The sequence below is a fragment of the Clarias gariepinus genome, chromosome 24 (genome assembly GCF_024256425.1).
Source record: "Clarias gariepinus isolate MV-2021 ecotype Netherlands chromosome 24, CGAR_prim_01v2, whole genome shotgun sequence".
Lineage (NCBI taxonomy): Eukaryota > Metazoa > Chordata > Actinopteri > Siluriformes > Clariidae > Clarias > Clarias gariepinus.
Window position 1 is genome coordinate 6719790 of NC_071123.1, and position 26214 is coordinate 6746003.

General features: G+C 41.8%; 1 protein-coding gene across 5 annotated transcripts in view; it reads left to right on the top strand.

Annotated features, from left to right (window-relative positions):
• The window catches only part of zmp:0000001168 (signal-induced proliferation-associated 1-like protein 2), a 74418-nt gene that overhangs the window by 26210 nt on the left and 21994 nt on the right, over positions 1-26214 (top strand). For 3 of the 5 annotated variants that reach the window (XR_008356261.1, XR_008356262.1, XM_053485263.1), the window contains exons 1-9: positions 5841-6069; positions 10297-11860; positions 15294-15418; positions 16216-16404; positions 17928-18102; positions 18257-18360; positions 19971-20128; positions 20933-21530; positions 23104-23378. Coding sequence is in view for 3 of the 5 variants with exons in the window: in XM_053485263.1 (XP_053341238.1) it covers positions 10768-11860; positions 15294-15418; positions 16216-16404; positions 17928-18102; positions 18257-18360; positions 19971-20128; positions 20933-21530; positions 23104-23378 (2717 nt within the window). In the remaining 2 variants the exon portion in view is untranslated. Of the gene's footprint in view, positions 1-5840; positions 6070-10296; positions 11861-15293; positions 15419-16215; positions 16405-17927; positions 18103-18256; positions 18361-19970; positions 20129-20932; positions 21531-23103; positions 23379-26214 lie in introns of those variants that run through there. The other 2 variants (XM_053485264.1, XM_053485265.1) reach the window with 1 other exon arrangement.

A 26214-nucleotide genomic window follows, 5' to 3' on the forward strand; every position in this document is an offset into this window, starting at 1 on the left:
TCTCAATTGAAACAAATAAGCTGTTTGGTCTTGTTGCATGAATGGAAATATATATATATATATATATATATATATATATATATATATATATATATATATATATATATATATATTATTTTTTTTTTTTAAATGATGCAGTGTGTTTTTTTGGAGTAGGTTTTTCCATTGAGAACATGGTGCAGGAGTTAGGTCGAAGAGGAGCACAATGACCTCAGATCACACTGTCTGCTATGATGACGTGCATTCACACCTCTCTCAATGAGCATGTTTGGGCTGGATGACTGTGGGAAATAGTCATGACAATTCAGTCAAGCCAATGTTGGTCAAAAATAGAGAAGATGCTGTTCACAAGAACAAGGGTGCTTTCCAATGCACAAATGAAAGTGTTAACAACCACGTCATCAAATGGTTTAACCTGAATTGAGATGAGGGAAGTTTAAATGAGCATTTAGCGTCAGCGAGATCATGACGGACACTGTTTAAGCTCATGAAAAGCTGGTTACTGTATGAGGAATAGAAGGATAGTTTGGCAATTTTGACAAAGTTTCATTAGCCTTCTCAGTCTTGTCCTCGCTACACTTGGACCTGCGACAGATTCAGGTTCAGGTTTAACAATAAACTTGGATTTGTAAAACTTGGACAGCTCTAAATCTGTTTTGGCACAGATGTGTAAAAAAACAGTTCCTGCATTGGGCGTCTGCTATGCTGGATGATTGTATGAGTCATAAACAACAATACTGTATATTGTTTCGGTGCTGATTCATTGTATACAGGAAGGCTATGCGATTGGAAATGTTTCATTATTGTGTACATTGGTGCTGATCACCCATTACAATCAGTATGTATTTCAGTGTCTCACATTTATCAAAGACTTTAAATCAAATACTAGTGGACTGTCTGGTCAAGGGTCTTTACTGTAAGTACGGCTGCAGCATCATGCCATTATGTGATCAGAATGGCTAATTAAACACTCACTGGCCACTTCATTGGGTATGTCTTTTCTAATGCTGGTTTGGACCCCCTTGCATCAATTCTTCATAACATAGATGCCTAGAAACATGCCTTAAAGTTTTGGTTCTAATTGAAAGTTCAAAGTAAATGCTGCACATCAATAATGCCAATCTTACTAATACTAGATCCCATGCTCCTTAAGAATGAGATCTGGTGACCATTTGAGTACAGTGAACCCATTATCATGCTCAAGAAACCATTTTAGCTTTGTGATATGGCGCGTTATCCTGGAATCATAAAGTGATAGAAATGGCAAGCAACAACACTCAAGTAGGCTGTGGCATTTAAACGACGCTCAGTTGGTACTATGGGGCCCAAAGTGTGCCAGGGAAATCTCCTCCACACCATTGCTCCATAACCACCAGCCAGAATTGTTGGTCCACGGAAGTATGGATCCATGCTTTCATGTTGTTTACAACAAATGCTGACTCGACTAGCAGAATGTTGCAGCAGAAATAGCTCAGAAACTCGTCAGACCAGGCAATGTTTTTCCAATCTTCTATTGTTCAACGTCGGAGAGCCCATGCAAATTATAGCCTCGGTTTCCTGTTCTTAGCTGACAGGAGTGGCACCCGGTGTGGTCATCTGCTGCTGTACTGTAGGTTCGACTTCAAAGATGCTCTTCAGCATACCTCAGTTGTAATGAGCCGTTATTTGAGTTACTGTTTCCATTCCCCTCTGACCTCTGGCATCAGCAAGGCATTGTTTTTTTTTTGCCCAGAGAGCGGCCATTCACTGGATATTTTCTTTTCTTCCAACACTACATTTTTTATACATGAAAATCCGAGTAGATCAGCGATTTCGGAAATACTCAGACCAGCCTGTCTATCACCAACAACCATGCCACATTAAGAGTCACTTAAAAAACCTTTCTTCCCCAATTCTGATGCTCGGGTTGGACTTCAGCCGATAGTCTTGACTGTGTCTACATGCTTAAATGCATTGAGTTGCCGACATGTGATTGACTGATTAGATGTGAAGATAACAAACTGGCTAGTGAGAATATTTACTAATTATACACAAGTAATATGAACCTCATAGGACTCGGAGACCCCTGTCCTACATTCTCTATAAGACGGTACTCTATTATTCTCAAATAAGATGTGGTTCAGACCGCAGTATTCAAATGTAGTTACAGTAGGTGCTTATCGTGTGTAACGGCTTACATTTGCAGTATTTAGAACTTAGACATCATATCAAAGTTTAGATTTTCGTGTAAACCTATAGAAATATTGTTAGATGTAGTTGTAGTCAAACGGAGGCCTTTCTAAGGTAACTTATACACACATTTAGTGTAAATGTTGATATTCTCAGTGGTTTGGTAACATTTCCAGTTTCATTCCGCTTATACATCAGGTAAATTAAAGGCTTAACAGCTTAGTGTCACCTAGCTAAATTAATAACCTCAGCTATTACATAGCTTCCACACTTGGTATGTGTGTGTGTGTGTGTTTTTTCCCAGTTGCTTAGCAACAGTGGTCTCAAGACTATTTTATAGTTTCTGCTGGCTGCGTTGCTGGGACTGCTTTTTGTAGCATTTTGTAGTCGGAAAGATAAATGACACACAATATAAAAGATTTTTTAATAGTATTACGTTAGTTTAAATGTTTAACTCCCTTAAGAGGAGTTGGCATGGCCTTACTCTCACTCTTCCGCTTTCCAACTTGAAGTTGGAAAAAAAGTATGTTCTCTTTTTAAAAAGTTAACCGCCACATTATTACATAATTAGATTCTAAAAAAAAAAATAATAATGTGCCGCTACTCTAAGGCCCTCCTGTGAATTCTCAGGGCCATACAGATACGTTTCTAATTGCAAGCCATCAAATTAACTTTGAATTGATGTAGGCTTGTAGGCTTGCAATAAGCAGTACCATCGTTTATTTCTGCCAAAAATTACTGCTTGGGATGTTTTTTTTTTTCTTTTTTTTTTGTATTGCTGAGACTTTATTGTGTTTTAGAGGATGCCTGGTGGGTACACTAATGGGTAGGCTATTTTAAAAACGGACTGAGACGCTCCAAGATAAACTAATTTGATCACGCAATATAAGATCACATTATGAGAAGCAATATAAGACGGTAGAGCCGGGAATCAATATGAAGTGCGTGACACTGGGGGACGTAAAAACAGAACGGGGTCGCATGTGGTGTGGTTACAGGGCCCCTTTGTGGGATGGTAGAGCTCATCTATGTCTATGTAATGTGTGTGGGCACATACACATACTGACATGGACACATACTCACTAACACAACACATAAGCAGTTGTGGCGACACTAACCTTTTGCAAAAAGTAGTTCATCTGTTGCTCTGTGCAACGTTATAAACAATGTTTCGTTTTTGTTTAAATTTAGGTTTTGATTTTGAGGATATTTTTATTATTGGTATTATTATTATTTTTAATCCCGGGCCAAGAACCATATTTTTTTTTTTCCCCTACTTGATTACTCATTGGGTAAAAATTCAGGTCCTGTGACTTTACACTAATTTGTATATTTTTTATGAATTCACAGAAACTAAAAAGCGTTGTTTATGATTTTAATAAGGGTGGATTGGTCAAAAATATGGAAATAAATAAATGGCCAAAATGCAGCTAGTGCTCATCTGGCATTTCAAAGATGGGTTGAAACTGGCCTTGCGAAAAGCTTTGATCCATACCCATATATTACTGAGCTACAGTCTCATCAAGGTTGTGGGTGTGGGTGTGTTCTGGCATCCAGCTTCAGATGACAGCAGTATGTGGGCCAGAAAAAAGTGGTAAGTGTGGGCAAGCATGATTTGTTATCAGTGTGTGTCGAGCGTAACAAGCATAGCAACAATGATCGCAAGGATAGCACGGATTGTAAATATTAGCTAAACACATACCGGCCACTTTATTAGATATCTTCTTAATTACCTTGTAGGTACATGCTCCTTGCACTACTACACACACTGTATTTCCATGTAGCTGTGATGTTATAGCATTGCTTCCTCGCAGCTTCAGTCTCCGGCCTTAATCCTGAGCCCACTCAAAAATAAAGTTACCAAACTAAACATTACTTTGTCTCTAGGATGGTGCTAATAGCCTCATGAGACCTCTTTGTCTTTAATATGGACAACACATTTTCTCTCAGCTCGTATGTTTATCCTTGTAAGATCCTCATCGAAGGACCGTTGGGTATTACTCTTTTGCAAAACTTCCTGTTTAGAGAAACTGAGCAAGTTCAATAGTTATCAGGTCAGCAGTACCAGGAATATACAATGAGGAGTTATTCTTTCAGTATACTGTATATAGGGTGTCCCTTTAATTAAAGTTTATTTTAAAAAACTAACTGAAATTGAATTTTTAAAGTCAGTTTTTTTAATTTAATTTTCCGTGGTAAAAAATTCATAGTATTAGAAATCCCCAGACAGAAAATAATGAACATCACTTCTGTGTGGGTGTACTTTGGGTTCTCCGGGTTTCTCCTATTTGTCTGTATTTCTGTGTTCGGCTTTGGATTAACCAGGGCCCTGAACAAAATTAGGTGCACTCAGGATTAGCACCGTTGTCTCACACCTTCAGGGTTTGTGCAGGTGAAGTTTGCTTGTTTTCCACTTTTGCATGGTTGGTTTCCTCCAGGTACAGTACTGCAGTTTTCTCACACAGTCCAAGTGCATGCGGTGTAGGCTGACTGGGGTTTGCAAACTGCCTGTAGTGTATGATGTTTGGGTGTGTTCATGGAGTGCCCTGCAAGGGATAAGCGATGTAGATGAGTGCATGGACAGATGAATGAATGAAAAGTAAACTACAGTGCAAAGTGATAGAGTGATTGAGAGACAAAGAGTGAGTGTGTGAGTGGCAAAGTATGTGTTTGGGTTCTCCAGGTTCCTTCTATTTGTCATGTGATGGACTTCCATCCAGGCTGTTCCATCTTCTTGTTCCGCTTTGGATTCACCAGGACCCTGACCAGAAGAAGGCATGCACCTTAAAGATAAATGAATGAATGTAAGGTTAGCAGTGTTGACTTGCAGGGTTTGGGGTTTAAACCTCAGCTAGGGCTGAGCTGGTAGAATGTGCATGCCGGGTACTCCGGTTTCCTCCCACAGTTCATGTGGTGTAGGCTGATTCTTACTCACTCTCTTTACCGCTTTTTTCCTGAGGCCTGAAACCTATCTCGGGGTACTTATGGTACGAGACTGGGTATACCTGGACAAGGTAGCGATCCATCACACTGCACACATTTATGCACTATGGGCCGTTTTGGGAACACTGTTTAGCCTCATCTGTATGTCTTTGGACTGTGGAGGGAAACCGGAGTACCCGGAGAAAACCCACCAAGCACGGAGAGAACATGCAAACTCCGGGAATCGAATCCTGAACACTAAGTGTGGGCAGATTGGGATTCCTAAACTGCCCTCAGTGTACAGATTGGCTGTGTGAGTGGGCACTTGTGCCCTGTGATGGGTTGGCACTCCATTCAGGGAGTTCCCTGCATAGGATAAGCGATGTAGATGAATAAATTAATAAAAAAAAGTAAAAAAGTACCAAGTGATTGAGAGACATAAAGTGAGGGTGTGTGTGCGTATATGACATAGAAAGAGAGACAAGGAAGTGTCACATCCTTTCACATCCGCTCTCTCTCTCTCTCTCTCTCTCTAAGCCAGCATTACTGCACCTGTTTGCGCGCAAGATTTTTTTTTTTCAACCCCGACGAGAACAAACTTCACAGACGTGTGGCTTTTTCTTCCCCCCACTTCACACGTAAATACTGACGTACCTCGCGTCAGATTCATCCTAATCACCATGAGCACATGAAGTGAAAGAAAAGACGGAAGAGTGAGTGTGAAAGAGAGAGAGAGAGAGAGAGTTGCTCAGACGCGGCTGTATTGAGCTCGAAGCCGTTTCTCTCTGCGTCGCTGTTTAATTAAATACAAACCTGCTTCGATTTTCTGACAGCGAACACCTGCGGAATGTTTTCCCGCCTTTTTGGGGGGTTTGTTTGTTCGGATTTCTTTGATGTGTATCATCGCCTCTGCTGGCTGTGACGTCGTTACTAAGGATGTGATTGATGAACGGTTACTTTGCCGCGCTCTGTCTAACGGTAAGTACCGTTCACTCCGCGTCGCCATTTCCGGCAAACGCGTGACATTTATTCATTCCCGAACAGCGGAAGTCTGACGCGTTTTTATTTATGTAAACATGTAAAAACGGTAAACTTTAATTTACCTTAATGTGGTGGTGAAGGCGGAAATGTCACCTTGTTTATCTTTGTCGGATCTTTATGGCGTGCTTGTCAGTTCGCGTGACCAAAACAACCCCAGTGGCGCTCAGCTTTCTTTTCTTTTCTTGTCTTTTCTTTTTTTTTGCAGCCAGACACCTACAGTATTACTAATTATAAAATAAACAAATGCCATTGTTTTGTTTATTTAAATATGTAAACTAATATTCTGGACAGTTATTCAAGCCATAGTGCATTTTACACTTAAACTTTCCACAACCAGTTCCAGGATGCATTTATTTATTTATTTATTATTAATTATTTTACCTATTCGTCCAGGTCCTCTTTCAGTTGATTTTTTTTTTTGGTGCAGCAAATCACTGTATATTTACAATTCCTACAGTATGATCGTGGCTTGCCATCTGTACTGTTTCCCGTGTTATGCACAAAAATCCCCCTTCCCCCCTGCCATGGCCTGGCACTACATAGCAAAAATTATTCATTCATTCATCTTCTATACCCCGTATACAAAGTCTCAGGGGCCTGGAGCCTATCCCAGGAGACTTTAAGCACGATGCAGGATACACCCTCGATAGGGTGCCAATCCATCAGAGGGCATACACTCACACATGCGCGCATGATCATTTACACACTACGGGCAATTTGGGAATACCAATCACCCAAACTTGCATGTCTTTGGACCGTGGGAGGAAACCGGAGGACCCGGAGGAAACCCACTAACCACGGGGAGAACATGCAAACTTCATGCACACAGATCTGAGGCAGGGATCGAACCCGATCCTGGAGGTTCAAGGCGACAGTGCTAACCGCCAAGCCACTGTTCTGCCCATACATTTTTTTTTCCATGATTAAATATCGCATTTCGATTAGAATAAACAGCATCTGTTCTTTGTGAATGTTAGTGAAATATACGATGGCATATAAAATGCACTTTTTGATGCATTTCCTTTTAATCCGTCTTTCTAAACTAAAATAATGACTGAATAATAATGTATTTTTAAACAGTAGGTGTTTATGCTCGAGTTTTCATACACACCATGTATATTTTTATATTGTTTAGTTTATAATGAATTTTTTTTCAGTCATTTTATTATATCTCCTCATAGTTTAAGTATAAAGATGGTAAAATATTGATGAACATATTTATTTACAATGTGTATTTTGTTTAAACTCATTTTTTAAACATTCACAAACCCATGCAAAATAAATATATAGAATTATATGCCAATTTTTTTTTATTTTTAATTTTTTTTAGTCAGCTGTCACATGACTAGGGCTTATTATTAGAGTAATGTAATATTTGATCAAAATAAAGATGTAATGTTGTATTTGATAGCAATTATGTGGGGGCCAGGCAATCTATGGCAGGGGGCCATTATTTTAGTTCATAATGCCTGTGTTTTGTCAAGCCACATTACCTACAGTAAGGGTTCTACACATGCAATAACTGTAAAGCTTGGGAACTGTTCCATCAATTTTGTCGATTATGTGCAGGGAGCATTATTTGATGGGGGATATTTATCTTTTAGAATATGCTACATGAAATAAATTCTCCAATAAATACTGTATATATGTTATAATAAAGTTTCAAAACATGCTCCACTCACTTTTATTGTACATTCACTTCTTTAGCATTTACTGTTTCCCGATAAGGTAGTGACAAACTATTAATTCGTGTGCTGTATCATCTTGCTACATGCTTAAAAAAATTATCGAGGTGCTTTTAGGTGAACTTTTTAACGATGTCAGGTTTCATTTGGGGTCCTCTATAGTCAAATACAGGCAGCCATACACAAAACCACAGAGAGCTGTTGCAGAGCTATGGGGTTTTTACTGTAGCACCTATGGCATACTACTTGTATGATTAGCTGTGACAGACCAGAGCAACTGTGTTACTACGTCGTGTTACATGACGGAAAAACGCCAGGATTGTGACTGTCATTTTGCTGGTTATCGTAGGTCTCTCCATAGACATTTGCAAAGCTTCTTAGAGCGAGAACTTACTGTGCCGGACTTCCATGCACCATGCTTTATAGCTACACTATAGCTAATCATGTGAACATGCTGGAAATAGTACGAATAATTAATGAGTTAAGCCATTTTATATATTTTAAAAGGCAGAAACACGGCCTGATTAAGACACATAACATCATAAATAAAATAAACACGCATTCACATCCAGGGCTGTTTTAGCTAAACTAGTCAACTTACCCATATGTTCTTTGGACATTGGAAGGAAACTGGAGAACCCAGAGGAAACCCACATGGACACATAAAGAACATGAGAAGCTCGAACAGACAGTGTGGAAGATTGAAATGGGAGTCTCGATATGTGAAGCGACTCTGATTTCCACCAGTGTAGCAATTTCTTTAATTACAGACTCCATTTTGTGAACCTGCTATGTACAGTATGCGATACAAACCTATTTAGCGCGCTGGCTGGTTTACACAAAACGGTTCCACAACCTGCAAATTATAGGCTTTTTTTTTCTTTTTTTGCGGAAGTTGCTTGACCCATCCAATTAACATATCAACCAGTCAAGGGAACCAAGAAAAGGTTGTAGAGGTTTGTAATAGCGAGGAAACATATACTGTAATTACATTTTTAAACATCTTATTCAATGGGTCATTTGCTGTCTTTTGTAAGAAATCTAGAAATAACCTCAGAAATATAAACCATTCCCATGTCTGGGAGGAATAGAATAGTGCACTAATTAACGAGCTAAGCCATTTAATATTTCATAAAGCATGTCTACAAACATATAGGGTATTTAGTATACTCCTAAATTCCACAATGTACTACAGGAGGTGAGATCACTGTACAGACGAGGGGATGCAGAATATTCAGTACAGTTTGTAGAATGTGAGGAATGGGGAGGAGATCACCCTGGGCAAAACTTAATGTACAGTTGAGTACCCAAGTAACGTCAGGGTAAGACAGAGCATGGGGGATGTGGAGGTTTCATAACTTACAAATGTCCTTCGTATGCTCTTATGTTAGTCTTAAGTTAGTTCTTTTGTTCTGACAAAAGGAGGGAATTTAAGTCTGATGGTAGTGGTGTAAGTTTTCACAAGCGTAGGCTATTTTAGTAAACTAACTTCCGTTTTCGGCTTATGCTTACTATTATATGTCCTTTCTTACTTTAGTCTATGAAAGATTTTTTCCTAATCTAATAAGTGCATATTTTTTTTGAAAGAGGATTAGGTAGGACCAGTTTAAAAAAAAAAAAAAAAACTTAAAATTCTGACTTTAAACTCATGATTCTGACTTTTTTAACAAAGAAACTGTTTAAAATCAGAATTTTAAGGAAAAAAAATCTGAATTCTGAGTTGAAATTCAAAATTCTGGCTTGAAAGTGTGGATTTTTTTTTTATCTTTTATCTATAATTCCTAGATTAGGAATTTAAAGTTTAAAGTCAGAAGTCTAAGAAAAAAAAACCTCAGAACTCAAATATATATGTTTTTTTTTTTTTTTTTGGTGGCCTGATTCTCTTCCGTACACATGTGTGGTCTGTGTGCACTGCTCATGTTATAAGAACACAAGCTTCCTCTTTTTTTCAACTTTTCACAAGCAAGCAACCCGAGAGAGAGAGAAAGATTGGCCGCGTCTGTATCATTGTGTTGTATATTACTGTTTTTACTGCGCCGCTGCTGAAGCCGTGCTCAGGAAGCTCCCTCCCCTGTGAGAGGAGCTGCTATTGTGCAGGCCGCCGTATGACAGTTGGCTAGCGGCAGCTATTTTCGTCAAACGGAGAAAATAATAGTAAAGAACAAAGGTAGCAAAGCCAAGTGGAACAATGCGTCAGATCGACGTGCTCGACTGCAGATGAAATTTTTGCATAACAGAATTGTGTTTGATGTGTTACCTAAGGAATAAAAAAAATCCTTGGGTATGCTTGTTGTAGGGATTATGCTGTAATTCTTACTGCATTAAAAGTTATACAGTAATTACAGTGGTTTAAACATATTTTTGATTGCAAGATGGAGTAATGATCTTATATCGCTTGTGCTGTGTGTCACTCGTGTTTGCACAATGTTAGTCAGATTGAGCATGCTGACCTTATGCTCTTCTGTGTCTGTGTTTGCAGGATGCTGAATGCTGTGATGGAGATTCTATGAGTCTGTAGAGAAGCAGACTGACAGCGAGGACTTGCATTCTTCTTGGCCCTCGCTCCATTCGAATGCTCTTTTACAACCTGGGTTGGGTTGGTTCTTCATTGCCAAGACATGAGATGAGACAGAATCCCCCCGTTCGAGATTCCTCCAAATGATGAAAGCGAGCTGTCTTGTTCTAACATGCCCAAAATGACTTCCTGAGTCTGTTTAGTAGTGAGTGCCGCGCACTAGATGAAGACGCTGATGAGGACTGTGTTGTGCAGACAAGACGTCCGCTAAGTGATTGAGTTATGACTTCTCTTTCACAGCCTGTGTGCTTACATCAATCGTTTCGATTCTTAGAAGCTATTCATCAGTCATCCCAGACCAAAAGAGGAGGATAGTCAGGAGAGGAGATTGAAAGAAAGAGCAAAAGCCCAAAGGATACACCAGACAAGTGCACGATGCAGTCAGACGACCTCTTTATCCGCAAGTTCCGCCGGCAGAGTCCGCGTCCGACCCCGGTGTTTGAGCCCAAGCGGACGGCGGTGGCTGAATGGCCACCCAGGAGGGACGGAGAGGGAGCAGAGGGTGAGAGTGTGACAACACCTAGCAGGGCAGGGCTTAGTCAGCGAGCAGTTGCTCGTGGCCACATCATGCAGCGCAGCAACAGCGATGTGACTCTGGGAGATCTGGACTCAGCGGCAAAGGCAGGAGCAAAAGCAGCCAGGTCGGCAAGTGAAAAGGCAGGGCAGGTGGGACAGGGTGAGTCTAGTATAGTCCTCCACCGGGAATATGGGAGTCTCTCCTCTTTAGAAAAGCAGATTCATCCTCCAGAGCCCTGCAGTGAGGAGCAGATCCTTCTCAGTCCCAACGCTCTTCGTTTTAAAGATCCCTTCTTGTTGCTCGGACTCCAGGAGACCCTGCCTGAGCCAGATGGCTTTTTCCGTTCCCTCGATAGCCCGAAACCAGCCAAGACCCCCAAACCTGATGCTCAGAACAAGAAATCAAAGCCATCACCTCTTCAGGTCACTTCCACACTATGCGATCAGACATCAGGAGGTGCATGGGTGCGCAACTTTGCCCATTATGACGTTCAAAGCATCCTGTTCGATTTGTGCGAGGCGGCCACTAACCGAGACAGCGTCGGGCGCAAGAAGAACATCACCTCAGGGGCCTCGGCTGCCTCACAGCTTCGGCCTCTTACACAGGCCCCTCCTGCCTCACCCTCTCAGACCCTGGGTAGTGGGACAGTTGGTACAACTTGCACAGAGGACCCAGAACCGTGCCTGCTGGACGAAGGAGACGGCAATGACAATGATCTGCTGCTGAGCTGCCCGCACTTTAGAAATGAGATGGGAGGAGAGGAGAGGGCTGGACTTGGGATAACCCAATGTTGTAGCGGGCGATGGAGGAGTCTACAGAGCCCTAACGATGCCGTGTCTGTATTAGAAGAGCCTCGAGAAAGCCATGTGCAGCAGCAGGGAAAGAGCACTTACTTCATTGAGCATGCAGACCTGGGGGCACGCTACTACCACAAGTACTTCTACATGAAAGGTGAGGAGGAAGACTGATTTATGATTAAGTTGATAAGCATGCGAGAGAGTGTAAAGTATCTGCACAGAAGATGTTGCCTTAGGGTGTGCACATTAGATAGAAAATATAGAGATATCAGTACAATGTGTATCAACTGATACCTGATTCAATCCTGACAGCTTCCTCAAAATAAATCCAACACTTTGTCGCATAATTGATGCTTTAGGACAGTTTGTGTTCGTTGTTGCATCAGAATCCCACCAGCCAAAATAAAGTACAAGTTCCTGCGAAGTTGATCTGCGAAAAACGATAACTTCTAACCGATGTCCATATTGTTTATTATGGAATAAAACACAACCAATGAAGTGTTTCATTCCAGAATTCTGCCATAGATTACACTTCCCTGTTAATTAAAGAAAGATGCATTCGTTTAATGTTGTGGAATATCTGAGCCAAAGATTTTTACAAAGCTGACACTGGAGGCTCCTTCTCTCCTTACAGAAAGCTTCACCATATCGAAGGTACACTCTACGTGCAAAAGTACTAGGCACCATTTTATCTTTAGTACAAATTTTATTATATACAGTATAATAAACATGTATATGTTTATTATGTCTGCACCGTTACCTACAAAACCGTTCGCTATTTCCAAAGTTAACATAAAAATCAATAAATGAATGACATCACGGGAGAATATTTGCATGCCTGTAAAGAAAGCAACGTATTACTGTAAAGTACGTGATGGACCAGCTTTCACATGGAAACAAAAAAACAAAGTAGGCCTCTGGATTGTGGATGGAAATAGAATGGCGCAAGTGTGACAAAGTTCCCAGAAGAAATCTCTCATTTTGTCCAGCACACTCAGTAAAACCTACCAGGTGTTTTACTTATACTGGAGTAATGAGCGAATATTTCAAATTCTGATCGAGTAAAAAAGATTATAAGGTTATAAGGTTATAAGGTTCCTAAGACTTTTGCACAGTACTGAATATTTTAAGTTAAATAATTCATTATTGGTGTTAGATTATGTGGACTGACCATACAAGTATCTATCTATCTATCTATCTATCTATCTATCTATCTATCTGTCTGTCTGTCTGTTCATATGTATGTCTGTCTATAGATCACTTTGACTATATAAATGGGGGTCTATAAACACTCATGTCTAAGTGGTAACCCTTAGCCAAGCTCACTAATATCCTAAATAAAGTTTGATGTGTACATGTCGTATGATCAGATACAGAGAGATACCTGTTTCCATATAAAAGGTGAGGTTTTATACCGGATGATACTGTATATGTGTGTTCTGCGGTTCAATGCTCTGTGTGTGTGTGTGTTCATGTCATACAGTTTGATAAGGAAGCAGAATATAAACGTGCGTCTTTATGTGTGCGTACCTGCCTTTATGTGGCGAATGTGTTTCCCTCTCTGTACTTCCCCTCTCAGTGTCTGTGTGTCGTCTGGCTTCAGCTCCCAGACTCAAAAAGGGGATGCTGTGAGGGCGAAAGTAGAACAGCGTATGCCAAAGCGCGCGTCGTTCCTTGCGTCAGTTTCGGCCCTGTGATGCAGCTGTGACATGCTTTATCAGTCACGGCGTATCTACAGTCTGACTTCCTACCCTTTTATTCTTTGTATTTCTTGCTTACTGTTTACATCAGTTCCCCACTAGAAGAAGTGAACAGCTATTAGAGTTATTTTTACAGATCCTCTTTTTTCAGTCCCTTACTATGAACAAATGTGGAACAGTTGTAAACTATTGTTTAGACCGTACATTCATGCATTTACATACTATAGAATGTCAAGCAAAAGATGAACCTCTAAACCTAACCTTCTCTATGTTGGTGCATTAGTGCATGTCCAGTGGAATGGCAGTATATGACCTACTTAGTGCGCTATACAGTATGCCCAGTGAAAAGCCACAGAGAAAATATGGACAAATATATATATATACACTGCACAGTTTAATTGGTATTCGAATAAAATTCTAAAAATAGCAAATATAATTAAGGCTGTATTTGTACTAGAATGAACACGTTCCATCAACATTTTGCATAATTTTTCATAAAGGTTTATTACACTGAAACGCCAAGGTGCTAGGGAGAAAAAAGTTATATGGTTTGAGGAATAAAACTAATACTAATATTAATTCTTGAACATGATTGTATAATAATATGCATAGCGGAGACAACTTGAAACCGGACGTTCGCAGTTGAGATGACTTGTGACATGCATCAGATAGATACACTGACAATAAAAAAGACAGAATACACAAAGGTCAGTCATACAGCAGTTTAATTATAACATGATGTACTTCTGTCACTCACATGAAAGCATCCGGTGTAAAAATGTAACCGAAATGTTTCTTGATCTAGACCTCTGAAGCAACCCCAGATCATACAGTAGGCCAGCTCCATGCGTGATCGCTTCACGTTCTTCCCTTTTCACCCTTAAGTCCAATCTGAACTCACCAGACCACATTACTTTTACATTTCATCGCTCCAAATTGGTGTTTTTATGATCCATCACAAAAACTAGAGCCCTTTTTTCCTGATAGTTCAATGCTGTCCATCCAAATCTGAAAACCTATACACTATTTACTTTGATAGTACACTTTTCTTCGGCTAAGCAGCGTATATAGACGTACACTGCAGACGATTCGACAGGAGGGTGTAACAGTAACACTGTGGCTGTTAATTCAGTGCTGGGGATTTAGCTGTGTATGAGTATTAGATTGTGATTTTTGTCTTGGTGTTGTTTTGAGACAGGATGTTACGTGGTCAGTGTTACCTCACAGCTTTTTTTTTTGTTTTGATGAAGGCATTCTGCTGACTGAGATGATTCTGTGTCTAACCTTGACTCTTCCCGCCCGTCTACTTCACACCAAAACGCTTTGATGTATGTTCACTCTCTAGCGGTGGCTTAGTGGTTAGCACTGTCGAGTCGCACCTTCGGGGTCGAGGGTTCGATTCCTGCCTCGGGGTCCGTGTGCATGGACTTTGCATGCTCGTGCTTGGTGGGTTTCCTCTCAGGTAATTGGCGATTTCGTGTATGTGTACCCTGCGATGGATCAGCACCCCGACGACCCTGTATACGAGATAAAGTGTGTAGACGATGAGTGAGCGACCTCACTCGGATTATTTCCGATTAACCATACCTTTCATGATGTGATCTTTAAGTTAGGCCTTTATTTGTTACATTACAGCACAGTGAAATTCCTTCTTCGCATTTCCTAGCGTAACTGGGGTCAGGGCGCAGGGTCGGCCATGAGCAGTTAGGGTTAAGGGTCTTGCTCAAGGGCCCAACAGTGGCAGCCTGGTGGAGCTGGGGATCGAACCGCCGATCTTTGCCTTAGGCTAGTGAGTAACCACAAACGTACCTGCGGAAAACCCCCCCAAAAAATGTTATAGAATAAAAAGTAACGCGGCGTTTTTGTGTGTTTCTTGATGCTCCGCAGATCATCAGAATTTCTTCGGCATGGACGAGCGACTGGGGCCGGTGGCAATCAGTTTCCGCCGCGAGGAGAAAGAAGGCTCCAGCGGCGCTCAGTATACATACAGGATCATATTCAGGACCACAGAGGTGACAAACTTAAAACTAGACACACAGACACACACACACATTCATAACCATGTTTATACAGGAGTATTCCATTGAGCTCAGCCTCTCTCTTTGGTGAAGTAAATACAACTGTTTATTTGTGTTTCCTTCCCTCTTGTTCAGCCGGTCATGTTTTTATCTTCTCCTTTCTTTAATCTGCCAAACCGCTCACCTAACCGTCTGTAGCGCCGCATCTCCGTCTGCATCTCTCTCTCTCTCTCTCGGCTGCCGTATTTCCCTCTTTTTTATTAACTGTCGGCCTTTTATCGTCTTCTCTTTTATCGCCGTTGACTCCTCTTATCCTGAAGTCTGTCTTTTTGTTTTACATTAGTATTATATCTTTACTTCTCTCTCTCTCTCTTTGTCTCTCCTAATATCACTCACAGTACTATCATGTCTCGTACACGTCTCTCTTCTACGCTTCGTCTTTCATCTTATCTCTCTCTACCCTTCTATTAAGCAGTCAGACACATGAAGGCAGGAACCTCCCCACTGCATACACACACACACACACACACACACACACATACACAGCTTTAAAGTCTTCTGCTTTTGTCTATATAACACATCGACACACTCCTTCATATACAGTACAGTCACATAATCCACATATCTTCGCACTCATACTTGTGCACCTGTATTCTTATTTTTTTTCCTGTATGTAAAAAAAAGGGGTGGAGGATTCATGCCTTCTCAGATTTATATCTGTTAAGTATGTTCAAGTCGTTGAGTTTAATTAAACATTAAAATAGTTAAACTGTATTTTTTTCCGTCTTCAGCTCAAGACCCTCCGCGGCTCCATCCTGGAAGAGTCCGTACCATCTGCAGCGCGACACACAACCCCGCGAGGGCTTTCTCCGAAGAGGCTCCTGGAGTTCATCCTCCCCGATCTCAACCTGCACTGTCTGAGGCTCGCCTCGACGTCTCCCAAAGTCCGCGATACACTTCTCAAGCTGGATGAGCAAGGGGTGAGCGCGCTTACAGTAATCCCGGGCCGGGTTTATACCCGAGCTCCTAAGTTGCCGCGTTAGGATGCTTTTTTACGCTATGCAGAAAGCTGAATACACTTACATTGTCCATTGGGACCGTCGCTGAAAAAAAGCTGCATAGAGGAGCTATTCCTATCCGTGTTAACGTCTTTGGCTCTGCTCAGTGTCTACAGTACCTCTAAGAAGTGATCTAGTCACTTTAAGGTGTGGATGCTTTATTGAGCTTCTCAAGTGCTTTTAGATTTCTTGCAGTCTGGCTAACGTGCCTAGGTTATAGAAGTTAATCGTATTATTTGAAGTGTCTGGGGATAAATTAGCTTTGATTATGTGGTAAAAGGAAGAGTATGTTTTCTAGCCTGAGTACGAGTATTTGATGTGATTATGATGGGTTATATGATATGATGTGTAGTATATACAGGGGGTGTAGCTACAGAACAGGACAGACCATTAATTAATTCCATACAAGAGACTTGGATGAACATCGTGAAGCAAACCCAAACTTGCTTGAGTGTGCGAGTTGTGTGAACGTGTGCACGCCACTGTCATAGATGGCTTATTTGTAAGGAAGTAAAAGAAGAAAGAGAAAACAAGGAGTAGAACAGAGGAAGCAGGACAGTGGGAAGTAGTACACCAGCTTGTGAGTTCTGTGGGATAGACTCCAAGCCAGAAGAACCCACATTCTCCAGCAAGCTCAGTAAAACCTAACAACCGTTTTGCAAAAGTCTCGGGCACATACAAAAATATGAAAACATTTCTGCATAAAAGAAGCAATATAGAACGATAAAATAAACAGTCAATATTCCTTGCTTATATTAGCAATAGGAGTTGTAGACACAGATTTGTGCAGTTTAAGTAAAACAGCTGTTAGGTTTTACTGAGCATGCTGGAGAATACGAGTTCGTCTGGTAACTTTCTCACACTCGTTCCTTTCTATTTTTATGCAAGGAGTGTACATTAGGGTTTTTTGTTTCCATCTAAAAACTGGTCTGTCTTGTACTATTTTTTTTTCTTTGCATATATTCTCCTGTAATGTTGTTATTTATTGTTATTTATTCATTTTTAAGTTATGTATGGAAATACTGAATGATTTTGTACATAATTATGCAGACATAATAAACATATATAACCATATTGGAACGTCATATAATATGGTGCCTAAGACTTTTGCACAGCACTGTATATATAGAAAAATATTATTTCCTATTAAGGCCCACTCTGTGATGTTTTAGTCTTTACGTACAGTAATGCTCAGGTGATTTCCCAGGCATTGTATCAATAATAAATCTGCTAACTTGTACCAGCGTAGGAGGTGGATTTTGAAATGAAGCAAAAACAATAAAAGGGCGGGGTTCCAAATGGCTCCCTGCTTTGTATTATTACACATTCCTAGGGGTAAACATATTTGCGACCTAATGGTACCGTTATTGCTATTAATATTTAACACAGAGAGACGGTCCGGCCATTAATCCACATTCGTGATTGTTGTGTGTTGATGTGTCCAGCTGAATTTCCAGCGTAAGGTAGGTGTGATGTACTGCCGGGCGGGACAGAGTACAGAAGAAGACATGTATAACAACGAGAGCGCCGGACCGGCATTCGACGAGTTCCTGGATCTGCTGGGAGAGAGAGTGAGACTGAAGGGCTGGGAGAAGTACCGAGCACAGCTTGACACCAAGAGTGAGTATAACGATGGTTATATACGTCGTGTTAAACGGTATAACGTGTATGACGTAAAGTGCATCAGTGGTTAATGGTATATATATATATATTTTTTCAGCCTAAGAAGACGATGATCTATTATATTTACGCTATTTTCCTTCTGTTTTCACAGCGGATTCCACTGGGACACACTCTCTATACACACGTTATCAAGATTATGAGATCATGTTCCATGTTTCCACCATGCTTCCATACACAGCTAACAACACGCAACAGGTGAACATGACATACATGTGAATCATATAAATTGACAATAAAAACAACATATAATGACAACAGAAAGAAATGGATTACAACAGATAGCAGCGTTTCCAGTACTGTATGCGTCTAACATCACACTGTACAACATGATCTCAGTTGAATCAGAGACAAAACGGATTGTTCTCTTCATGTCAGATTACACGATAAAGATCCTCTTAGTCAGGCTTGTAATTAGAAAAGTTAACTAAGTTGCGTTCGCGTCATCAATTAGTGAGATCCAGAACCAGCCAGAGTCCCATAAACAGAATTACAGAATTACTCAGTGTAATAACAGCAGTTATTTTTAGAGAATTTGCATATAAAAGGGCAATGAAGAAGCAAAGTGCTTACGGGTAGGCATTAGCCAATCATGAGTGTGTGTTGAGCTTTTGAATGTAGGACAGAACTGTATAGCACTTTTTTTAATGAGTGCTGGACAAACCACACAACCCCGATCCCAGGTTAAACACTACTCGAGTAAAAGTAGAAGTCCTGCATTTAAATTGCTACTTGAGTAAAAGTACAACAGTGGCTTAGTGGTTAGCACTGTTGCCCTGCACCTCCAGGGTCGGGGTTTAATTCCTGCCTCGGGTTCTGTGCATGTTCTCCCAGAGCCTGGTGGGTTTCCTCCCACAGTCTAAAGACATGCAGGTTAGGCTAATTGGTGGTCAAAAACCATCCGTAGTGTGTGAATGTTGACTGGAGGTCATATCATGATCGTATCGGGGGAATAAATACACCATTTTTACAACATTGGCCTCCACGGTTCCTAGTTGGACTACAGAGGTTCCTAGATGGATGGATGGATGGATGGATGGAAAATTCCAAAAGTATCAAGTAGCCTTTCAGACCCTAGTAAAAGAGTCTTTCTCTTGCTCGCTTTCGATGCTACCAAACTGTGACAGTGTTGTACCGAACTGTGACCGTGTCAGTGGTTAAGGCATTGGACTGCGGTTCGGAAGATCCCAGGTTCAAACCCCGCAACCACCAAGTTGCCACTGTTGGGCCTTTGAGCAAGGCCCTTAACCCTCAACTGCTCAGATGTATAATGAGATAAAAATGTAAGTCGCTCTGGATAAGAGTGTCTGCCAAAATGCCTAAATGTGTTGTTTTCGTCGCTGTCTGTAACCAGCCTCACTTCTGATTTCAAACACCTGCTACATGATTGAGCGTTTCACAGAGGGAAGGCAAATCAAGCCTTATTTATAAAAGTCAACAGGTGGCGATATTACTGCTTAAAACACTACACAGCATCGTGATTATATAACGCAACACCATGCTTAAATATAGTGATGCAGAAAGTACAGATACATGTTGTTGGATATAGTGGAGTAAAAGTAAAACGTACCGTATTAACCCAGTAAATCTACTCACATGAAGTACATATATGTGCACTTAAGTACTGTAACAAAGTAAATGTATTTTGTTGTCGTCCACCTCTGTATGTGTTGCAGGATTAAATATCGTTTACCTTCCCCAGTTGTATGATGGTGTATAGTGTGACTGATTGTCTTGTGCATTGAAAGGTCAATTTCTGTTCTACAGTATGTTAACTGGCATCTGTTTTTTTGTGTTTTTCTTTGCAGTTACTAAGGAAGAGACATATAGGAAACGATATCGTGACGATAGTCTTCCAGGAGCCAGGGGCAATGCCGTTCACCCCCAAAGCCATCCGGTCTCACTTCCAGCATGTTTTCATAATCGTCCGAGTGCACGAGCCCTGCACGGAAAACACCTACTATCGGTAAGAACGATCAGCGGCGTTCAACTACAAGCCGCGGAAAGCAGAAATCAATGAATTCCATTCACCGGAGACTGCAGTGTCACACATATCCAACCAGACCCCCGAGCGTTCTAAACGTACAGTACAGAGTCGATGCATGAGAAATAATTGCCCTGAGCTAGCGCATGTCGAAAAACGCAATTTGTTTGCATGTCTTAGGCTAATTAGTACAAGATGCACAAATTAGGGCAAGTCAAATGACCCAAAGCAGATGGTCTTATCTTCAGGTATACAGTCAGTTCTAGTATTATAGAGATACAGATTATGAGAAATGTCCATGTGGGTTGATTAATGAATGAAGTCTGGTTTGCTATCGATCATTTTGTTTGTCATACTAGTAAAGTAGCCTGTATATATTAATATAAGGTGACATCATAAGTATTGCACGTCCAAATCTGGGCCTACAGAAGGGCTACTGATAGGGCGTAATGCTATCCAAAGTGCATCAAAATGGAGTTAATATCTTCGCTGACAGATTTTGTTGTCACACTTCTTGTTATGTCAGTGGACATTAGCGTGGGCCCAATCATCTCTGACAACAGAACAGCATCTGGCCAAATACAGGAAAAAAGTCGGACGATGCCAAAGCCGATTGGAAAAGGCCTGGTGTTAGTGTACAGTGCTTGCGCCTACATTTAACTAGAGACCTCAGATTATTCTTTGCTAGTGTTAAAAAATGAACGAGTCAACTGCTGACCCACTGTTGAAATTTTTGACCAAGTTAAGCTATTTATGCTCTTTATGTCTTTCCCTGTCCGTTTTTAGCGTTGCTGTCACTCGCTCCAAGGACATCCCTCTTTTTGGCCCACTTTTCCCAAACGGTGCTCGCTTCCCACGCTCACAAGCTTTCCGTGACTTCCTGCTAGCCAAGGCCATAAACGCGGAGAACGCGGCGGAAAAATCCGAAAAGTTCCGATCGATGGCCACGCGTACGCGTCAGGAATACTTAAAGGACTTAGCGGAGAATTATGTCACCACGACACCCATTGATTCCTCCACCAAGTTTCCCCTGCTTTCCCTGGGAGGCAAACGCAAAGACAAGCTCAAGGGTGCTAAGGGAGCAGAGCTCCACAGCGCCGGCGCTCTGATATGGGCCGTCTGCGCCAGCCAGGACGACGACGGGCACAGACTGGCCTGCCTGCTGGGCGTCTCCGCCGAATCCGTGGTGCTCATCGAGCGCTGCAGCAAGCGGGTCATCTTCAACTGCTCATGCCGCGACGTGATCGGGTGGAAAGCGGTGACTGAGCCTGGCATCAGGGGTGGGCCTTGTCTGGATATTTTCTACGAGAGGGGTGAGGCCATCTCAATTACAGTGCTAGAGAGCCAGATGGAGGACATTAAAGAGGTGGTGCAGAGGCTTGAGGTGAGGATTGATACTCATTAATCATCTCCGGTGCCGGGCTGATGATTTTTTTTTTTTTTAGGCCAGTGCACACCTTTTTCAGGCAACATTTGCTTTCCATTATGTTTTTCTTAGATCGCGGCTTTACATTATTAATGTATTAATGCCCGAATCAGCGAACGGCAGAAAGATTTATTTATTTCATATGGAGTTGAGAAATATTTCTGACATTAGTGACAAATGAAATGCGACAAATGAAAATTAATTAGGTGGCGAAATGACAATCCAAATGATTAAATGAGGAATATTTCCCACTTAGTCATATGCTGCGGGTTTTCCAGTTTCTGTTCTCAGAACCTTTAGTTCCTGTCTGCTTTAACATGCACTTCATTTTCAGCAAGAAAAGAGAAGCAAAACAACTGCCATTTTGTATTATATTATTAATAATATAAATGATGATGATGATGATTGATGATTCTTCTTCTTCTGCTTCTTTTTCTCATTATTATTATTATTATTATTATTATTATTATTAACAGCAGCAGTAGTACTGGCTAGAACAGCTCCATTATTATAATTGCACCTAATTATTGCTTTAATGATCATATAGGTGCAAATCCTTAGACACTTAATGTGAGTTGAACCGACGTAGAAGAATAAAACATTTCGATTGCTGCTTACTGTACCTAAGAGAATAGCTTGCGATTTCTCACTCACTCATCGTCTAAAACACTTTATCCTGTATACAAGGTCACGGGGGGCACGAGGCGGGGTACACCATGGACAGAGCAGCAATTTATCGCAGCCCACACACACATACACTCCTTTAAATACATAGTACGGGCAATTTGGGAACATCAATTAGCATGTCTTTGGACTGTGGGAGGAAACCGGAGCACCCGGAGGAAACCCACCAAGCACAGGGAGAACATGCAAACTCCGGAGCCACATGTGCCCTTTTCATCCCTCTACTGCGTCTCCGCGTGGCTTTAAAAAATGAATAATGATTATTTAATTTAAATGTATTTTATTTACTTAGTTTTTTAAATATTATTTCAAATTTAAAGATTATAGTGATCTTGTAACATTAAAATAATGAATTTTTTTGTCGCTCAAAATATGCGTGATGCGTGCCGATGTGCGGCTCCCGACGGGACGCGGTTTATTTTTTTCCGAGCTCTGGTTTGATTCAGGTTAACCGCTGACCGCACGCTCCAGTACACGCGATAAAAGGATGATGTCACACAGAAGCAGCCTGCATTTTTGTTCTGCTGCAGGTGGATAATTTAAGGACGGATGTTTATTTCATAAATACTAGGAGGACTCAAAGAGACATTTAAAAGTAACCTTTCTTTAGATTTTAACTTTTTTCTTGCGTGCAGAAATAAAATCCCGATTTCACTATAGTTTTTTTTTTTATACATACTGTAGCATAAAGGTAAAAAATGATATGTCAGATGTCAGAAGGGTTTTGTGACTAGTTTAAGTAGTTCTTTAAGAGTTTAAGGTTTCCGTCCTATGAGAGGAAGAATCCACAGTAATGAAATTTCCTGAGATTATTCTGATTATTCTGATTATTATTATTATGTTGCAGCTGGTGACACGAGGCTGCGAGGCACGCGAAATCACCCCTCTGAGAGACGCCACGGGCCAGCCGGGCTTCCTGATGAGCGCAGAGGGCTTCGTGACAGAGCTGCAGCGCTTCGGTTACGCAGAGAGCGGAGGACTACAGCTGAGCGCCCGCGTGGTGAGACTCTGCGGCCACACGCTCGTCCATCTCAGCCAGGACGAGAGAACGAGGCTGCTGCGGACCGCGCCCAAAATTCACATCACCGTCATCCCACCCGACGGGAACGGCAAACCCCGCAGGTGAGAGACAGAGACGGAGGAGCCAAAGGAAACGGAATGATTTCGAATCGGAGGAATAAGAAAAAAAGCAAAAAAATATAGGCTATATATCTACGAGCATGATAAAGGTTAAACATTCTGTGTTATGATTTCTGAATGAGTGGATGCCAAACCGGGCCAGTGAAAGAGAGAGAGAGAAATGTGGAGACGCACGGACGCATAAAAGAGTTGGAACAAATCAAATATTGATGATTTCATATCAGAGGTTTTAAACGAGCGAGTGTGAAGAGCGTCTCGAGCATAAATGAGGGATGAGAAACAACATGGTGTAAGAGAGATGAGAAAACAGAAAGGACGTGATAAAATGATAGAGGCGTGATGGAGAGGACTGTCAAGGTGAAAAAGTACATCTCGGGGAAGACAGAAATGACAGATGAGAGGAGGGGGGGCCCCGAGGTAAGAAATGAAGAGTCAGAGTTTAGGCAGGAGTGTGTGTGTGTGTGTGTGTGTGTGTGTGTGAGGGAGATGAAATGAATGATGGAGTAGATCCGATTTGGGAATAGATGAAGAACTGCGAGACTGACAGAAGAGTAGAGAACTAGTGGAAGGGATATTCATTTTGCGCCGGAAGAGCGGGTTGGAAACGATAACGGATGAGGACGAGAGAAATGGTATCGTAGGAATAAGGTGCGCGTGCAATGTTTTGGAGGATGAGCACGACTCGTGGGAACGAGGTAAGAACCAGAGACAATGGAGGGGAGAGAGAAAAGGACGGATAGAGGGCGGAAACAAAAGGGAACAGATGGAGAAAGAAGGGATGACGGACAGCTAAGGGGTCAGATCTCATTTGGTTGGTAATGATGTGTTCGAATTGCCGTTCCACCAGCTGCAGAACCAACAATTAATTCTACTAATGATGCCTACCAGAGTTCACAACACACACACACACACACACACGTTGCTAAAGGGAAAAGAGGCAGAGGGAGCGAGACTGCAGAGAAGTTCTCCGGTTTTCCAGCAGACAGACAGACAGACAGACAGACGGACAGACGTACGGACAGATAGACAGACAGACGGATGGACAGACAGACGGACAGACAGACAGACAGACAGACGGATGGACAGACAGACGGACAGACAGACAGACAGACAGACGGATGGACAGACAGACAGACGGATGGACAGACAGACAGACGAACAGACAGACAGACGGATGGACAGACAGACAGACGAACAGACAGACAGACAGACAGACAGACCTAATGTATCCCTTGTGGTGCAGAGTTTGGAAATTACGAAGCCTGACAAAATGGTGACAGCGAGGGTAAAAATAGCTACCCACTTCCAGCAGCGAAAGGAGCCGCTTAATATATCACAGAAAAACTGACTCATTACGGTAGGGAAATGCAGAAACAGTATATCAGGCATGCTTCCCAAAAAAATCCGCCGCTCCTTGGATGCCAGTACAGTAGATGTCACAAGCTCGCTCCATTCAAACAGCGCATCAGCGAGTTAAGCTTTTAACAGTAAGTGCCAAAATATTCTCGTTGGTTATTTATTTGGTCTCATTTGAGCCGGAGATTCTAGTAGAGATTCCCTTAAAACCTTAAACTCGCGTGATTGTTTGGAAGGATTTGACTGAAGCACATCCGGATCGCAGATTGAGCATGAGCACTTAAACATGAGGATATGGCGTTAAAGGAAAACAATCAGTGGCGTGGTGGTGGTGTGATGTAAAGACACCCGGCTAATGGGACCACTCAAGATTGAACTTTTTTTTTTTTGGGGTACGGGGCGGGGTACACCCTGAATAGGATGCCAATCCATCACAGGGCACACACACACACACACACACACTCACACACATTTTCAATTTGGGAACGCCAATTAACCTTACCTACATGAACTGTGGAAGGAATCCCACCAAGCACGGGGTGAACATGCAAACTCCATGCACACAGAGACGGGAATCGAACCTGGACCCTAGAGGTGCAAGGCGACACGGCTAACCACCGTTCTCTTTTTTCTCTTGAAGTTTATGGTGGAGTAGTGGGTAAAACTGACGCCTTTTATAGCACCTCCAGGGTCCAGGTTCGATTCCCACCTCTGGTTTTCCCCCCTGCAGTCCAAAGACATACAGATTAGGGACTCCCAAATTGCCCGTAGTGTGTGAATGAGTGTATGTGTGTGTGCCCTGCGATGGATTGGCCCCTATCCAGGGTGTACCACGCCTCGTGCCCTAAGTCTCCTTGTGTAGGCTCCAGGCCCCCCAAGACCCTGTACAGGATAAGCGGTCTAGACGATGACTGAGTGAGTGAATTTAATAGAGAATAGAGGAAATGCAAAGCCCTCTGTCGTTGGAGAATCTAAAGAAATACAGTAGGGCTGACAATGCGGAGTCCTTCCAGGAATGTAAAACTGACTTCCCCTTCCAGAAAATGTTAGCATTTCAACAAAAATGTTTTTTTTTTTTGTAGAGCACAAACGTGTGAAATACTGTGTTATAGAAACAATAACACATTGCAAAAAGAGCATTAATTTAAACCTTGCAGCTGGAGATACTGTTAAAGCTTCTGTTCTAGAAAATAGCTCAATAGTCCCCGAAGCGGCATGTTATACAAAGGGCGTTCGAGTCAAACTGGGACTTCTGATTTTGCACAATAACACAACATAGTTCTCAATACAATCCCCTGCTGCACTACATTTACATTTAGCAGACGCTCTTATCCAGAGCGACTTACATTTTTATCTCAATACACATCTGAGCAGTTAAGGGTTAAGGGCCTTGCTCAAGGGCCCAACAGTGGCAACTTGGTGGTTGTGGGGTTTGAACCTGGGATCTTCCGAACCGTAGTCC